At 40.6% G+C, this 14,837-nt stretch overlaps 1 protein-coding gene across 3 annotated transcripts in view; it reads right to left on the bottom strand.

The window, feature by feature from the left end:
- Positions 1-454: 454 nt before the first annotated feature.
- l3mbtl2 (L3MBTL histone methyl-lysine binding protein 2) overlaps positions 455-14,837 on the bottom strand; it is a 47,840-nt gene continuing 33,457 nt past the window's right edge. For all 3 annotated transcript variants that reach the window (XM_034232523.1, XM_034232536.1, XM_034232529.1), the window contains 7 exons: positions 9,234-9,338; positions 7,275-7,419; positions 7,079-7,161; positions 5,921-6,155; positions 5,092-5,139; positions 4,822-4,992; positions 455-2,061 (listed from right to left, as the gene is read on the bottom strand). In XM_034232523.1, the coding sequence (XP_034088414.1) occupies positions 1,763-2,061; positions 4,822-4,992; positions 5,092-5,139; positions 5,921-6,155; positions 7,079-7,161; positions 7,275-7,419; positions 9,234-9,338 (1,086 nt within the window). In that variant the 3' untranslated portion in view covers positions 455-1,762. The remainder of the gene's footprint in view (positions 2,062-4,821; positions 4,993-5,091; positions 5,140-5,920; positions 6,156-7,078; positions 7,162-7,274; positions 7,420-9,233; positions 9,339-14,837) is intronic.

Genomic DNA, 14,837 nt, shown 5'->3' with positions numbered 1-14,837 from the left:
TGAGTTCTGCCTTTTGTAAACTGAATGTATCAATAATTTGTCAATAAATCAGGCCGAAAAACGTCACTTGAAAGATCTACTTGTCCGATATTGTAAATAACACGTCCCGGACGGTGGGTCGTGTATTTTTTCGCACTCAATATCAAGCCACACTTATTGTTTTTACTTCAGCTGTGAGTGTTTGTGTGCTCAGGATGAGTTTCGCTGTGTCTCGCTGTATCGCCGACCCGGAAACCTGTCCGCTCCTCGCAGCAACGAGCATCGCAACGTCCCGACCAATCAGAGCACTCTGGGCTCACGGGGGGGGGGCAGGAGCTCCAACAAGCCGTTTAGGACAGAGAGTGAATACACATACTATACAGAGATGCTGTGAGAAACCAATGTGAGTTTGGAAAATTGCATAATTTAAATGTATTCTAGTAGACCTCAACAATGGAATCATGATCAGTAGAAATGGCCATGACATGGGACCTTTAATACAAGGTTTTAACATCTTTAAGGCAAGTCAAGTGAATGAGAAACATCGTTTTCCTTAACCACTATACACACCTGCAGAATGAACAGAACTACAAGCATCCAAACCAAAGAACATTTTCCTTTATAATCAATTATTCTATATTTACAACGAACAGAAAAAACACCTCTGTGAATAAAACAGGACAAAAATAAACCATGTGTCTATGTGAACTAATGATCTTCAGATTCATGTTTACAGCTTGTAAATCATATGTTAAATGTTATTGTGTAGTCAAATATGCTAACATGGAGAAAGTGAGGTAGTTTTGGCAAAGCGGGTCTTTCTGAAAGTCGTGTTTTTAACATATATAAAGTATGGTAGGCATCTCACAACCATTTCCGTTATCAATTAACCTGCACACTTTCTCAATTCGCTGATTTTGTCAATAAAATGTCAGAAAAAAAGTGAAAAATGTCCATCTTAGCTTCTCAAAATCCAAGGTGATGTCTGTTAAAGTGTTGTTTGTCAATCCCTAACACCAAACAGTCACTTTAATGTCATATCAGAAAAAAGCAGGATATGTATTCGAGAGACAAAACACATTATATCTAGCTTTCTGTCCATTGACCCAGTGGACTAATCGTTGCAGCTCTATGTGAAGTATTTAAGGTATGACCCCCAAGATTATCGTGAAATCAAATCAAGTTTTTAATACTTTTTATTGTTAATATCTTCCCATTCAATAATATCTTCATATTTGAGGTTTTTTTGGTAGTTTTGGAGTCCAGTATTGTTAGTTTCTTTGTGTTATTGTGTGACTTTTTGGGGTTTTAAAGTGTTAAAGAATCGACACAATAACACAAAAGCAAACAGATCGAAGCAGCAAATCCTGTGTTTCAAGAGGTAAAGAAGTGTTATTGTTAATGGAGTCTGAGCAAATTAAACGGGTTCAATTCCCTGTAGGAAAAAAGGACTATTGACGGCAAGGAAAAGTGGTGAAAATACTCAAAATATAGCATTATCCTTAACAGATAATGATGTTTTAGGGGTCTTAAGTACGACTCTTATCTTCCTGCTGGTCCTTCTGTTGGTAATACACCGACCATGGATAGGTAGATCATATAACCCCACTTTGAAACATCCAACCATCCCTTTAACAACTTTCAATCTTACGAGAGTCAGAGTAGCATTGGCTCTCTATTGGTTTTACATTTCCTCGAGTCTCGTTTTGCCAGTTTTTCTTCAACTTAATCGTCTTTTTCACTCCATAAAATAGCCTTCTCTCGTCCACCTTCTTCAAGCATCTCATGTCTCCATCCCTGCAGCCTCTCCCGTTGTGTCCTGCTCCGTGTTGCTCTCTTCCTCCATGTTGCTCTCTTCCTCCATGTTGCTTTCCCCACTGAAGCTCTCTCCAAATGATCCAAACTCTTCACTTCTTCCTGTTGTAGTTTCATGCGATGTTTCTTCCATGCTGCTCGCCTCTGTTTCCTGTTGCTGTCCCGACTTTCTCTCTCCACCCAACTCCTTTTTGATTCTATCCAGAGTCGCTTTAGGAGTCTCCATCTCCTCCTCCACCTCCTCCACTTTCACCTGCACCGCAGAGACTATAGAGACAGAAATATGTCAGCAAATGACAGAGGTGGGAAGTACATTTACTCAAGTGCAATTTGAGGTACTTTCCATTTTATGCTTCTTTACACTTCTACTCCATCTAAAGCTTTAGCTACTTAAAAACTATTCTCTAAAAAATAAACTAGTGGACGAACTCTTTAAGTCACCAAAGAGTCAGATTAGTGAAATATTTTACGTAAAAAGTCAATCAGGAATGTGTTTGTCTTCAACAGTAAAATGCTACTTGATGCATCTAGAAATGTCACATATAAATATAATCAGTGATGGAAGAAGTACTCCTACTACACGAAATACTAGAGTGTAAAAATATTCAGCTACAAGTAACTTAAAGGTATATAAGAATGGAGAAACCAGCTCGAGTGCGCTAGAATTTGAAAGTACGCAGCCAGAAACAAATCTGCCCCTTCCTTCAGACTTCCTCACAGAGCCCCTCCTCCAACACACACGAACGCGCACATGACCAATGAGGGCACGAGATAAGTTTGTGCCCAGATGGAAGGCTGACAGGCAGGTAGGCCATCCAGTTACTTTAGCCGGCTCAGATGATTGGTCGTGCTTTTTACAGCGCCACGGCTTCCACAGATGACATTTCTTTATGGATTTATTGTCAAAGCATTTAAGATATTCATTGCTATCGGGATGTTAAGAGCATTCCATGGAAAGTGTTTCTGAAGTGAATTACCTACCCCACCTTTAAGTAAAAGTAAATGCATACAAATATACTTTCAGTAACAAAAGTAAAAGTTGTCTTCATGCAGAATGGCCCATTTAAGCACCATGTATTTTAAATTATTGTATTATTGATGCATTAATGTGTTCATAACTTCAATGTTGCACTTGGAAGAAGTCAAGTTTATTTGGTATTATTTTATATACTACTAGTTAGCTTAAAGGGATAGTGGAAATGGAACCTCAAATAGTTTCGTTTTAACTTATATACAAGCATAATTACGTACCAAAACAATCACACCTGATTAAAAAATATATAATAATTGCCTTACGCATGTTAGAAGCACTTTATTGCAGCTTCCCCGAAGTTTTTTAGAAACGAAATGTTCGACTCAGCCAAACCGGAAGTGACGAAAACTTAGGAAGACGATACGATAACAAACCATGGCGTCTATGCAGAATGAACGTGGAAGGGCAAATATACCAGACAAAGAAGAAGGATTGTACGAGGTATCCAGTGATGATAGCGAGTCAGAAACATCCTCTCGGCTTTCCTACGAAAATGTCGTTTTAGGAACTGAATCTGAATCCGGTTCAGTAAGCGACGATGGTGACAATATTGAGCCAGACGATGGACCATTACGTCCTTATTTGTTCGAGCCCGAGGTGATGGTTCACGGCATGGGCAATGGCGAGGATGACCAGGACCAGGCGCCAGATGATGCACCCCTACGCACAAATAATCTTGACTGGTAGGTCCCTAAGCATAGCTCACGCATCTTAAGATCACCTGTAGCCTTTACAAATATTAATCATTGTTAACCAGTTAAGCCCGAAGGTCCCCCCAGTGGACCCCTCCCACCGTTTTTTTTTCTCTCACATGTCTCAGGGCTTCTTAACATTTATGAAACTATTAATGTTTCATACCCTTTTAAAGGTAAGAAACTCCGCTAACTGACAATAAGAACAATTGTTAGCTAGAAAAAACACAAGAGTAATACCAAGCCTTTGAATTAGCATTGAGCGAAACAATGCTAACTAATGCTAACGCTTTTTTACACACAACACACGGTAGAAATGCCCTTATTACTATCTTAACTGCACAAACAAGATATACGATTTAAAGCTGAGACTCCACAGATGTAATGTCATCACTGTAAGACCTCGAATTCCTGGAGCTATCAGCCAGAAAAGAGAAAGTAAACAACATCCGGTTCCAAAAATATTACAATAATTATGTCTTACTTTTTTTGATTTGTGATCAAAAGTTGTGTTCAACGGAATAAAAACGCATCTCAAGGTTAATCCAATGTCTTTGTGTCACGTAGAATTTTTTACTGATAATCAATCATCATATTTATGGCAATATACTCGGTATAAAGTATTGACACATCTATTCACCATAATAAAGGTCGGCTATTCACATGCAAATGCTATTGAATGTCCGCCATTGTTTGTGCCCGTCTTCCTATGCTCTCGTCATCACCCGAAGATTCCCGACGATTCCCGAAGTATTTCGTTTCATTGAGAGGGCGCAGTAAAATTGAAAATAAAATGAAACTAGGCGCATGAAATTAAAAAAAATTGTTTATTATGCTTATTTTTAATAAAAATACATAAGTTAAACCCAAAATTCGCGGATTTCCACTATCCCTTTAACCTATAATAAAATATAGTAATGTATTAGTTCTTTATATATGTATATGAGTAAAAGTATAGGGTAGCTAAAGGAGAAAATACTCAAGTAAAATACACAATTACCTCAATGTTTAACTTAAGTACAGTACTTGAGTAAATGTACTTAGTTACATCCCAAGTCTGAATATATTTATATACACACAAAAAGGCAATTTTTACTTTGACTTATTATACTTGAAGTACATTTTGCTGATTACACTTTTGTACTTTACTTAAGTAAGATTTTGAAAGCAGGACTTTAGTTGTAATGAAGTATTTTGACACAAGGTATTTGTACTTTTACTCAAGTAAAGTATCTGAGCACTTCTTCCACCTCTGGAAAATGACCAAAATGACGTCAGAGAAATGAGTCAGAGTCCACTTACTGTCCCGCTCCTCCGGCTCAGTTTTGGGCAGGACGAGAGGAACTTTGGGAGGAAGACGGAGGTTTTCCGGCTCTGGAGGAGTGTCGGTGGAGACGTCGTCCGGATGCTGAACATCGTCTTCTTCAGCTTCAGTGAGTTCCTGAGAGACCCTCTTCTTCCCATTCCTCTTTCCTAATGAAAAAAGAAAAGTTATATAACAATCCGATAAAAAAAAAAACACAAAATATGATGGGAAAACACGAGTCCATGTACATTTCTGATTAAACATACTTCTTTTCCCCTTTTGTTTCTTGTTCTGTGCCGCAGGGTCGTATAGAACTGTAAACAGAAGAAAAACGTGTCATTTATATCAAACATCTAAAGGCCCTGACGCACCAAGCTGACATCAAAGAACACGTCCCGACGGACCCGATTGATGTGTCGCCTCACGTCTCCTGCGTCTTGGCCAACAGTCGCACTGGAACACACCGCAAGGACTTCAGCCGACGGCCAAGTAGCACGTACGCACTGCGCATGCATGAGTGGCAATAACTCTCCTTACCAGCAGGCGGCGGTAGTGTGTATTCGTCATTTAAAAGAGGCAACAACCGGAAGACAGACTGCGTGATATATACAAACAACAAATAGCGTGCGTTCCATTTTCACTCTCGTCCATCACAGACGGTTTCACATAACGACTTATAATCAAAAACATGTTTAGTGCGGTACTGGAAAATGAAAAATAATAGACGTCTGTGTGTGCCTTCTTCACTTCCGTTTCGCTTCTCATGCACTGATTCGCTAAGCTGAACAGCCAATCAGAGTGATTTATTTTGCCGACAGCCTCCCGATTCAACATGTTGACATTCAAGATGTTGAATCGGGGGCGGAAGGTGTCGGCACGGGCCTTAAGAGAAAACATCCACACAGACATAATTCACCAGTTAAACCTCCAACCATAATACTGGAAGATATCCTGTCTTTCTTTCTTTCTACATTTTCTTAATAACAGTTCAATCAGAATCAAAATGCCTCTTGAAAAACAGCTTTCCTTAGATTCTTAAAGAAAACTTTTATTTTCTCCACAACATGCTACAGTGATCTTTAAATGAGTGTTTACCGAGTCCTGGGGGCGGCTGCAGGGGATAGTCCATGAGGTCGCACCAGCCTACCGGGTAGATGTCGGGCGACTGGTGGTCGAACCACTGGTCGAACTCGTCCTCCCAGCCGTCGAAGTGTATGAGCAGCAGGCGTCCGACGCAGCGCTTCACCGTCGCCACGCAGAGCAGCCGCGGCTCCATCAGATCCACCGCCTCCAGCTTCATGTCGGGGGAGAAGCCGTGACCCGGGAAGTCCTGGGGGAAAAAGGGGATTCATGTGTAGTTTGAGGATGTTTCACAGCATATTTAAAAGGTCCCCTATTAAACTCATCAATAGATTATAGGTCTCAGATATATACAGAACCTGTCTCTGATTGGTTGAAACACCAAACAGATCCTTGCAGCATTACCCATAATCCCCTCTGTTTCAGCCCTGTTTCCAAAGTGCTGATTCTCTGTCTGTTACTTTAGATGAAAATAAGGAGCCCCTCCCCGCGCCCCTCTGAGAGACATTTGGTTACAAAGAACACAATGGTGCTCTAGGAGGAGATTCAGGTGATAAGGGGGCGGGGGGGTTACCTTGGTTGCTGATTGGCTAATGGTTACACAAGCCAACACATCGTTATGACATCATAAAGTGTCCAAAATCTGATCAGCTCATTTTCAGACAGGTTTTTATAGAAATGGATCAAAAAGAGAGAGAATCTTTGTTCCTGAAACTTTCAGAGTCTATTTACACAGAGGGGACACATGTTGATGTAGAAGAGACATGAAAGAAGAGGGGACACATGTTGATGTAGAAGAGACATGAAGAAGAGAGGACACATGTTGATGTAGAAGAGACATGAAGAAGAGGGGACACATGTTGATGTAGAAGAGACATGAAGAAGAGGGGACACATGTTGATGTAGAAGAGACATGAGAAGAGGGACACATGTTGATGTAGAAGAGACATGAAGAAGAGGGGACACATGTTGATGTAGAAGAGACATGAAGAAGAGGGGACACATGTTGATGTAGAAGAGACATGAAGAAGAGGGGACACATGTTGATGTAGAACAAGTGGATTTTGCATAATAGGTGACCTTTAAAATGTTCTGAGGGACAGAAACTGTTTCAGAATGATTCTAAAGAGAGAGCACAGCGACAAATGCAACACTTTGGACTTCCTGTCTTACGGCGTTAAACAGTCGTGGCGGTACAGATTTAGAGTTGGTGTCCATCAGGTATTCCTCCCAGGTGAAGATCTGAGAGTCATAATCTGCCAAGAGAGAGAAATCAGGAAGAAAATGATGTATTTATTGAGTTAACCAATCGTTGTGGTTTCTATGTAAAAAATAGGACCACTGTATGAAAGCTGTGGTTTGTATTTACCTGGAGGCACCGTGAGAGGGATGTTGTTCTTCTTGCAGAAGTCAACAGGAAGGATGGCGTGAGACGAGGCGTGGTAACAGAACCAGTCGTAGCCGTTAGACGAGACGCCATCGATCCCGACCATCAGGTAACCGTCTAACAGCACCTGGAGAACAGAGGAGAGATGGATGAAGGACAACAATACAGGAAGTGTTAATGTCTAGTACCTCATTCACACCAACGCAACTCCGGTTCAAGCTCTGTGCTAGAGCTTTTCAGGTTCAGAACCGGTTCTTCGGTTTAGCTCTGGCTCTTTTCACACTGCCCAGAGTCCGACTGGTGCTGCGTCATTGCGTCATCGTTTGCGTCATGACGTAACCGTTTGCGTGCCTGCTTCATAAAGCCAAACCGCGCGGAAACCCCTCACAGCTCACACCGACAAAAACAACAATGGCCGATTGTGCTCCAGCTTCCTCTGTACCTCTTCGGTAGACCAGATTCCCAGTAGGTAGCTGGTCTCTTCAGTGGACCACTGCTGCTTGTTAAGTTTCTCCATCGTTGTGTACAAACTGGATAAAACGCGGGCTTTTTGTTGTTGTTCAGGAGTTGATCCCGCCCCCGCCTCGACGTTAGCGTGACGTATGCGGTGCTTTTGCTCTAGCCGGACAATTTTTTGGTGCTTGAAACGAACCGGATTCCGGAGCTAAGAGGCTGCTCCGCTGCGGTGTGAACAGGAAAACCCGGTGTTTTTCAAGCTCCAGCTCCGAACCGGCCTTGAAACACCGTTGGTGTGAATGAGGTATAAGATATACTTTGGGAAAGGGTGTGAGTTCAACCTAAGCTCTTTAATAAATTGAGAAGCCAAAAATACAGATATTTGTTTCCATTGAAAGCATACGGTTTTTTTTCACAGTCCTTTCAGATGTAGCCCTTTTCTCATGGGAAAAACACATGCTTACAGTGGTGTTAACTAAAATAAAATGGCATTAAAAGTGTACAAAATCATGAATATTTTACAGTATGATCAGGATTAGTGTTGGTTACAAGTAAAAGTGGAAAAATATATAAAGAAATGTACTTTTTATATAAGTTTAAAAAAGTTACAAATTGTAAATAAATACAAATCAAACAAAAATAAGCTTTTAAGCATTTGTAGGGTGACATTTCTGAATATAAATCCAAATGAAAAATAAACCAGGATTAATGATTCACAATCGGGACCAATTGAGCTTAAAAATGCAAGTCAATGAAAATTAAAAATAGGTTTTTCATGTTGACATTTTTTGGTGCTTCAATTCATAACCCCCTGATTCATACGTCTAAACCACATGAGTCAAACTCAAGGCCCGGGGGCCAAATCAGGCCCTTGGTGGATTTAATTTCGGCCCGCAGGATCATTTCTAATCACTATTAGATCTGGCCCGCCGGTATATTGCACGCACACCTTCACTCCACCCTGAGGGTCTCCTCAGCTCAGAGCCCAAACATTGATGACCTTGCACCCAAGATGAGATGCCAAGTATCTGAACTAGCATCACAGAGCAGCACACTGAGTTTAATGGATGTTTCCTTCTGCACTTTCTCTCAGGACAACAGGGCATGTTTGGTTTTCTCTTTGAGGGGAATAGTTTTGTTGAAGCTGTTGTTGGCCTGTGGGAAAATGTAATCATAAGCAATGACTCTGGAAAAGCTGCAGATAGAGCCATAAGAAATGAATGCAACTGATTATTTAATGTTTAATGTTGTTTTTATAGGCAATAATTTAAGCTTTGTTAGTTCCAGGTTTAATATGTGCAATAAGTTCATTTCAATAAGTTCAGCAATAAATATTGAACCAGTCCGGCCCTCGACTAGCACCCATTTTTTTATTTTGGCCCACTGTGTATTTGAGTTTGACCCCCCTGCTCTAGACTGTCTGATGATTTCTAAATCCAGATCAGGCAAACACAGACATAGATATAACAAATAAAGGAGTCTTACCTTCTGAATGGTGGCCACACAGATGCTGCCCAGGTTGAGCGGATCGATGGCCTCCAGCTTCATCCCCTCCTCAAAGTAACATCCCTCCATGTAGACAAACCTCGGCTGCAGACAAGAGAGAGAGAGTTGAGTTAAAGCAGGTTCATGTAGACGTGACTTTCTATAGTGAGGGCAGATTAGTGTATCATCAAAAAAAAGTACTCTTTTAAAGGGGACCTATCATGCAAAATGCACCTTTGGACGTCTTTTATACATGAATATGTGTCCCCGGTGTTCCAGGGAACTCACCAAGTGTCAGAAAACACAACCCTCTCTATTTTCCTCCTTCGCCAAATCTCTAAAAAAAAGGGGCTGAAACGGATCTGAAAAAAACGGATCCAGATTTCAACACTTTCCTACGTCACAAAGAGACGTGCTCCGCGTATTGGTCAACTCTCCACCTATCAGGGGAATGAGCCACGGCCACGTGCATTGCCAAACCTCTCATTCGCATATAGGCTATCGGCAGGCTAAATCAACTCCAGTCACATCTGTGTTTTTGTCTGCTCTTGCCAGGATGTCTAAGCGAGTTAAACTTTGTGCTGTTGTTGGCTGCAAGACTCGAGAAGGGGGACTGCATGCAATGCCATCAGTGGAAAAAGAAAATAATCTGTGGCTAGACTTCATTTTCAAGGGACATGTGCCAGAAGACCACGGCAGATTTCTGTTTGTGTGTTCCAAACATTTTACCACGGACATGTTTATGAACTTCTCTCAAGTCCAACACGGATATGCCTCCAAGCTAATGCTAAACCCGGGATCAATACCAACCATCCGGGAGCAGGCCAGTGAGGACACATCCAATTTTGAAGCTGTAAGTTTTTATTTAGAGGTGTTTTTCCTGATAAAGCCATCTCTAGCTTGTAGTATGTAGCATGTAGCTTCGCCGTATCAATGTCGCCTCAAACCCAAATAGTAATCGGTTAGGTGTTTATATGTTTTTATAACCTTTTATATTGTACGCTCCGCAGTCTTTGCTTTGTCTTTTATTTTAATTATCAGGCATTTGCTAACATGTTCAGACATACTGCCGTAATGGCGATCTGTGTGAAGGCTGTAAAGCCACGCCCTAGCCGATAACACAAGTATTTATTCTTCTATTTATTAGTATTTTGTATCCTCTAAAATCATATTGAGTAAGTTATAATAACAAACGTAATCTTCTGTAGGTAAGTGCCGTTTTTTCCAGCGTTATATGTAAAAGCTTTTGTGTGTTTACTTGTTTGCGCACATGAATATAAATGGGGATGTGTTAGGATACAACACTGTGTGTATGTATGTGAGGGGGGACACACACCATGAGTAAAACAGAACTAAAGCCCCGTTGGTCTGTTGTTGTTGACGAGGCCTTACCTAGCAACAGGCTAATTAGTGGCTAGCACTCATTACAGTCAGTCTACTGAGCTCAGCCCCTCTCCAACACATCATCTGTATTGAGTCAGAAACACAGCATGCACGTTACGGTTCAAAACTAACTCAGATTGGAAAAGGCTAAGCAAAGAGCTTTGCTAAATAGAGAGTTTTAGCCCCCATCTTTTGGGATTTCAGACGATATTTATCCAAATAGTATTTTCTCATCCTGAATACTAAATTGAGATGATTTTGTTTTCTTCTTTACAGGCCAGCACCTCACATGCTACCAGCAGATTACCTGTGATGACAGATTCTGCATGTCAGACTGACCCACCCAAGTACCGTACTGTTCGTACACAGCTATCCTCGAGGACTCTTGGTTCACATCGAAGTACAGGTTAGAAGCACGTTTTTCAAATGTTCTTTGGATACATCTTGACATTCTGATGTTGTAGCCTTTAATTTGTGTGCTTCTAATTGTTGTAAAATATTTTTGTTTTATCTTTTGTTTTGTTTTTAATGTCAAATACAATTATGTTACAGCTGTCCAGGCTAAAATTCCCTGCAGAAGCGTACATCCACCCCCTTAAAGAGACCACCAAAGAGGCCCCGTGTGGATCTTGAAGAGGAATACGAAGATCCATTTGAGGGAAGCTCTTCTTTGGTGTTTTCCGAAGGCCAGGATGCAACTTATGATCCAGCAGAATCCATAACAAATGCTACAGAAACAACAGCCATGTCGTAAGTTACTGAAATATCACTATGTGTGAGTTTGTCTATGTATTGTATTTTTTGCTGTATATAATTCAAACATTGATAATAGGGAAACACCAAAGATCTCTAAAGCAACAATCTGTGTGATGGATATTAACTTCTATTTTTTTGTTTTAGTGGTCAAGAACAAAACCCCCCCCAGACGATCAACACATACATCGTGTATGAGACCTGCCTCATGGAGCTTTTTGAATCATGTCCTGTGTGCAAGCGTGTGTGTGATGTACAAACCAGAAGGATCGGTACATTCATATCAGTGCAGCAGCTGTGCCCCCATTGTCAGTTTACAAGAAACTGGAATAGCCAGCCTGTTCTTGGGAGTACTCCAGTTGGAAACCTGCAGCTATCAGTTGCAACATATGTCAACGGAGCATCTTTCTACAAACTTTCAAAGGTAAATTAACTGCAGAAGATTGTTTTGCCAATGTTTGAAAATGCAAATGTTGTTGTTGAATAAGATAGGACAAGGTAACAATAACAAGAGTGAGAAAAGGTGGGAATAGGGCACTGTTAGGTAACGACCCATGCTAATATGTAAAGATCTTTTGGGAGGGTGGTGTGGAGAAAGAGAAGAGATGTGAAAGGGGCACTGTAGAGTAAGCACCCCTAATGACATCTTCAGCTCTTTCCCTGTTTAAAAAAAGGGCAGCTCATTTGCACTTTCCAGGTTCTCCTCATTGACACATCTACAGGTGATCTTTGAGATTAAAATGTATTCTTGCGGTTTTCTTTCAACCATTAGGTCTTCAAAGCAATGAATATGCAGCTATGCAAATACAACACCTTCCGAAGGCATGCCAGGATGTTCATTGAGCCAGCGATTGTTTCTTACTGGCAAAAATCACAGGAAGGCATGCTACAGAAGCTCCATGCAGAGGAGAAAGTGATAGTTGGTGGTGATATGAGGGCTGACTCCCCAGGTATGTATTTTTTATATAATTCACATTTTACATTTCAGAAAGGGGTTTCACTATGTGTGATTTGTTCAATTAATGGTTCCTGAAAAACATATGCTAAACACTACAAGCAAAAATACAAATTCACCATCCGCAGAGAAAAGTAATTACTGTAAAACATATTTTCACAGGCCACTATGCAAAGTTCGGAAGCTACACTATGATGGACCTGAAGAACAACAAAGTCATTGACCTCCAGTTGGTTCAGGTAAGTGGGGTGAAATGAAATATCAATGTTTTTTTCTTTAACACTGTTTGCATGTTATATTTAAAATGTGTGTATCAATGGTTATTTGTATGTGTCATAACAGAGCAATGAGGTTGGTGGAAGCTACCACATGGAGTTAGAGGGCCTGAAAAGGAGTCTGGAGTTGTTAAAGGAACGTGGTGTGACTCTGGACTGTATTGTCACGGACAGACATCTGCAAATTCAGAAATTCCTAAGGGAAAGCAGCATCACCCAATTCTTTGATGTGTGGCACATAGAAAAAGGTATTTTTCTTTATATTAATTTCCATGTAAATAAATCGATTGTAAATACAATCATTATTTTATTTAGACACAAACCCGGCTTCCTACAATCACATTAGTATAATAATATTTTGAGTAAACTTGTATGTATATTAACTACATGTTAAATGTATTTATTAGGGATTTCTAAGCAACTGGAGAAGGCTGCAAAAAAGAAGGACTGCGAAAAACTTCGAGGGTGGGTGAAGAGTATAAGAAACCACATATACTGGACTGCAGCAACCTCCACCACCGGGCCTGAGAGAGTGGCCAAATGGACTTCCATCCTGAACCACGTGCAGGATATCCACTCTCATGATGACCCCCTGTTCCCCAAGTGCCTTCATCCACTGCGCATTGCGCAATACCAATGGATGGCTGCAGGTATGTTGTTCATAAACCATATTACATTACTCCTCTATAAATATTTGTAAGGGACAACTATTGAATACAGGATGTTGTCAGACACAATCTATAAAGCATGACAATTCAAATATGACTTTGATTTTCAAATTCTTAGGAACGCCGGCCTTTCACAAGCTGGAGACAATTCTCTCAACCAAGAGGATTTTGAAAGCTGTGGCCAAACTCAGCCCACACCACCAGACTTCATCTTTGGAGTCATTCCATGCCGTCATCCTGCGCTTTGCTCTAAAGAATGTTGTGTTTCCATTTCTTGGAATGTTGTGCAGGTAAAATAAACCATAGTTACTTACTAATTAGTGACAATTTGTACATCCTTTGCTATTATTTACATTTTTTTTTTACTCATGGCGGAAATGAAAGACTGTACCTGGCAGCCCTGCACTACAATGAAAACGCTGAGCGTGCACAAGCCACTACATCCACTGGAAAGCCTCTGTATAAACTGCAGTTCCCAAAGCCCAGGAAGGGAGAATGCAGAGCAAAACCAGTAAAGACTGACCCCACATTCCGTAAGTGTTTAAAATATTTATTATACAACTATTTACAAATATAAAATAAATAAATTAAAAAGAACTTTCAGTTTTGTACATGCATATACTAATGTAAACCACATTTTTTGTTGTGCTTTTTTGAACATTGCACAGGCTACGTGGCCAACTTGATGGACCTCATCTTCGACCAAGTCTTTGTGGACCCTGCACCATTCACACAGGAGCTTCTGAAGATACCCATCCGAGAGGACCTGTGTTCCCAATATGAGCGACCTGACAGGGAGGAGGTCATCTCCGGGTATGCTACTCGGTTCAATTTGGCTGCTGTCTGAACCCAACATAGATATTTCGCGGATCAGGAAACTCTCTGCGAATCCTGAGGACAACGCAGGCCGGAATCACCACTCTGATCCTGCGTCCAAGGAAGCCCCAGCACCAGCTCACAAAGCTTCTGTAGGCTAGATACCTGTGACGCCTGAAATCATTAAAAAATATATTTAGTGTCATTTATATATAATACAAGTACATTTAGTTTTTTTTTATGGGTTCAAAGAACCGTTCATTTTGACAATAAAGTTCAGAGTTGATATCAAATGTGTCGTGATTATTCATGTTTGGATGGGTAAAGAATATTCTGATTTCAAAAGCATAAGGTTGTGTGTGGACTTTTTTTGTCGTACACTTGGGTGTGTTATGCCATTGCTGTGTAATAATATATATATATATATAATAGTACATGTACAATGAAAGATTGCATAAAGCCATATACACCAGTATTTATTTCCATGAACAATATTAGCATTCGTTTTACAATTTCAGTCAAAAGAAACAAACCACTCACTGCTCTATTTGCCTCAACTGTAGTCCACCATGTTCAGCTCTGTAAATATTCAATGCATTCTGCAGAGAGAAAACATTCAGGCACACAGGCTCCAATCCAGGATGGTCCACCATACAGTTAACAGAGTCTTCAAGTTCCTGCATCCGTCTTGACACCTAGTGTGATAAAGATATATTGAATGACATGTTAAAAATGTATTCTCTAAACAGACAAC

This window comes from Gymnodraco acuticeps, unplaced genomic scaffold, assembly GCF_902827175.1.
Source record: "Gymnodraco acuticeps unplaced genomic scaffold, fGymAcu1.1, whole genome shotgun sequence".
Classification (NCBI taxonomy): Eukaryota; Metazoa; Chordata; class Actinopteri; order Perciformes; family Bathydraconidae; genus Gymnodraco; species Gymnodraco acuticeps.
The sequence above is the reverse complement of the archived record's forward strand: the minus strand, read 5'-3'. Positions and strand labels throughout refer to the sequence as shown.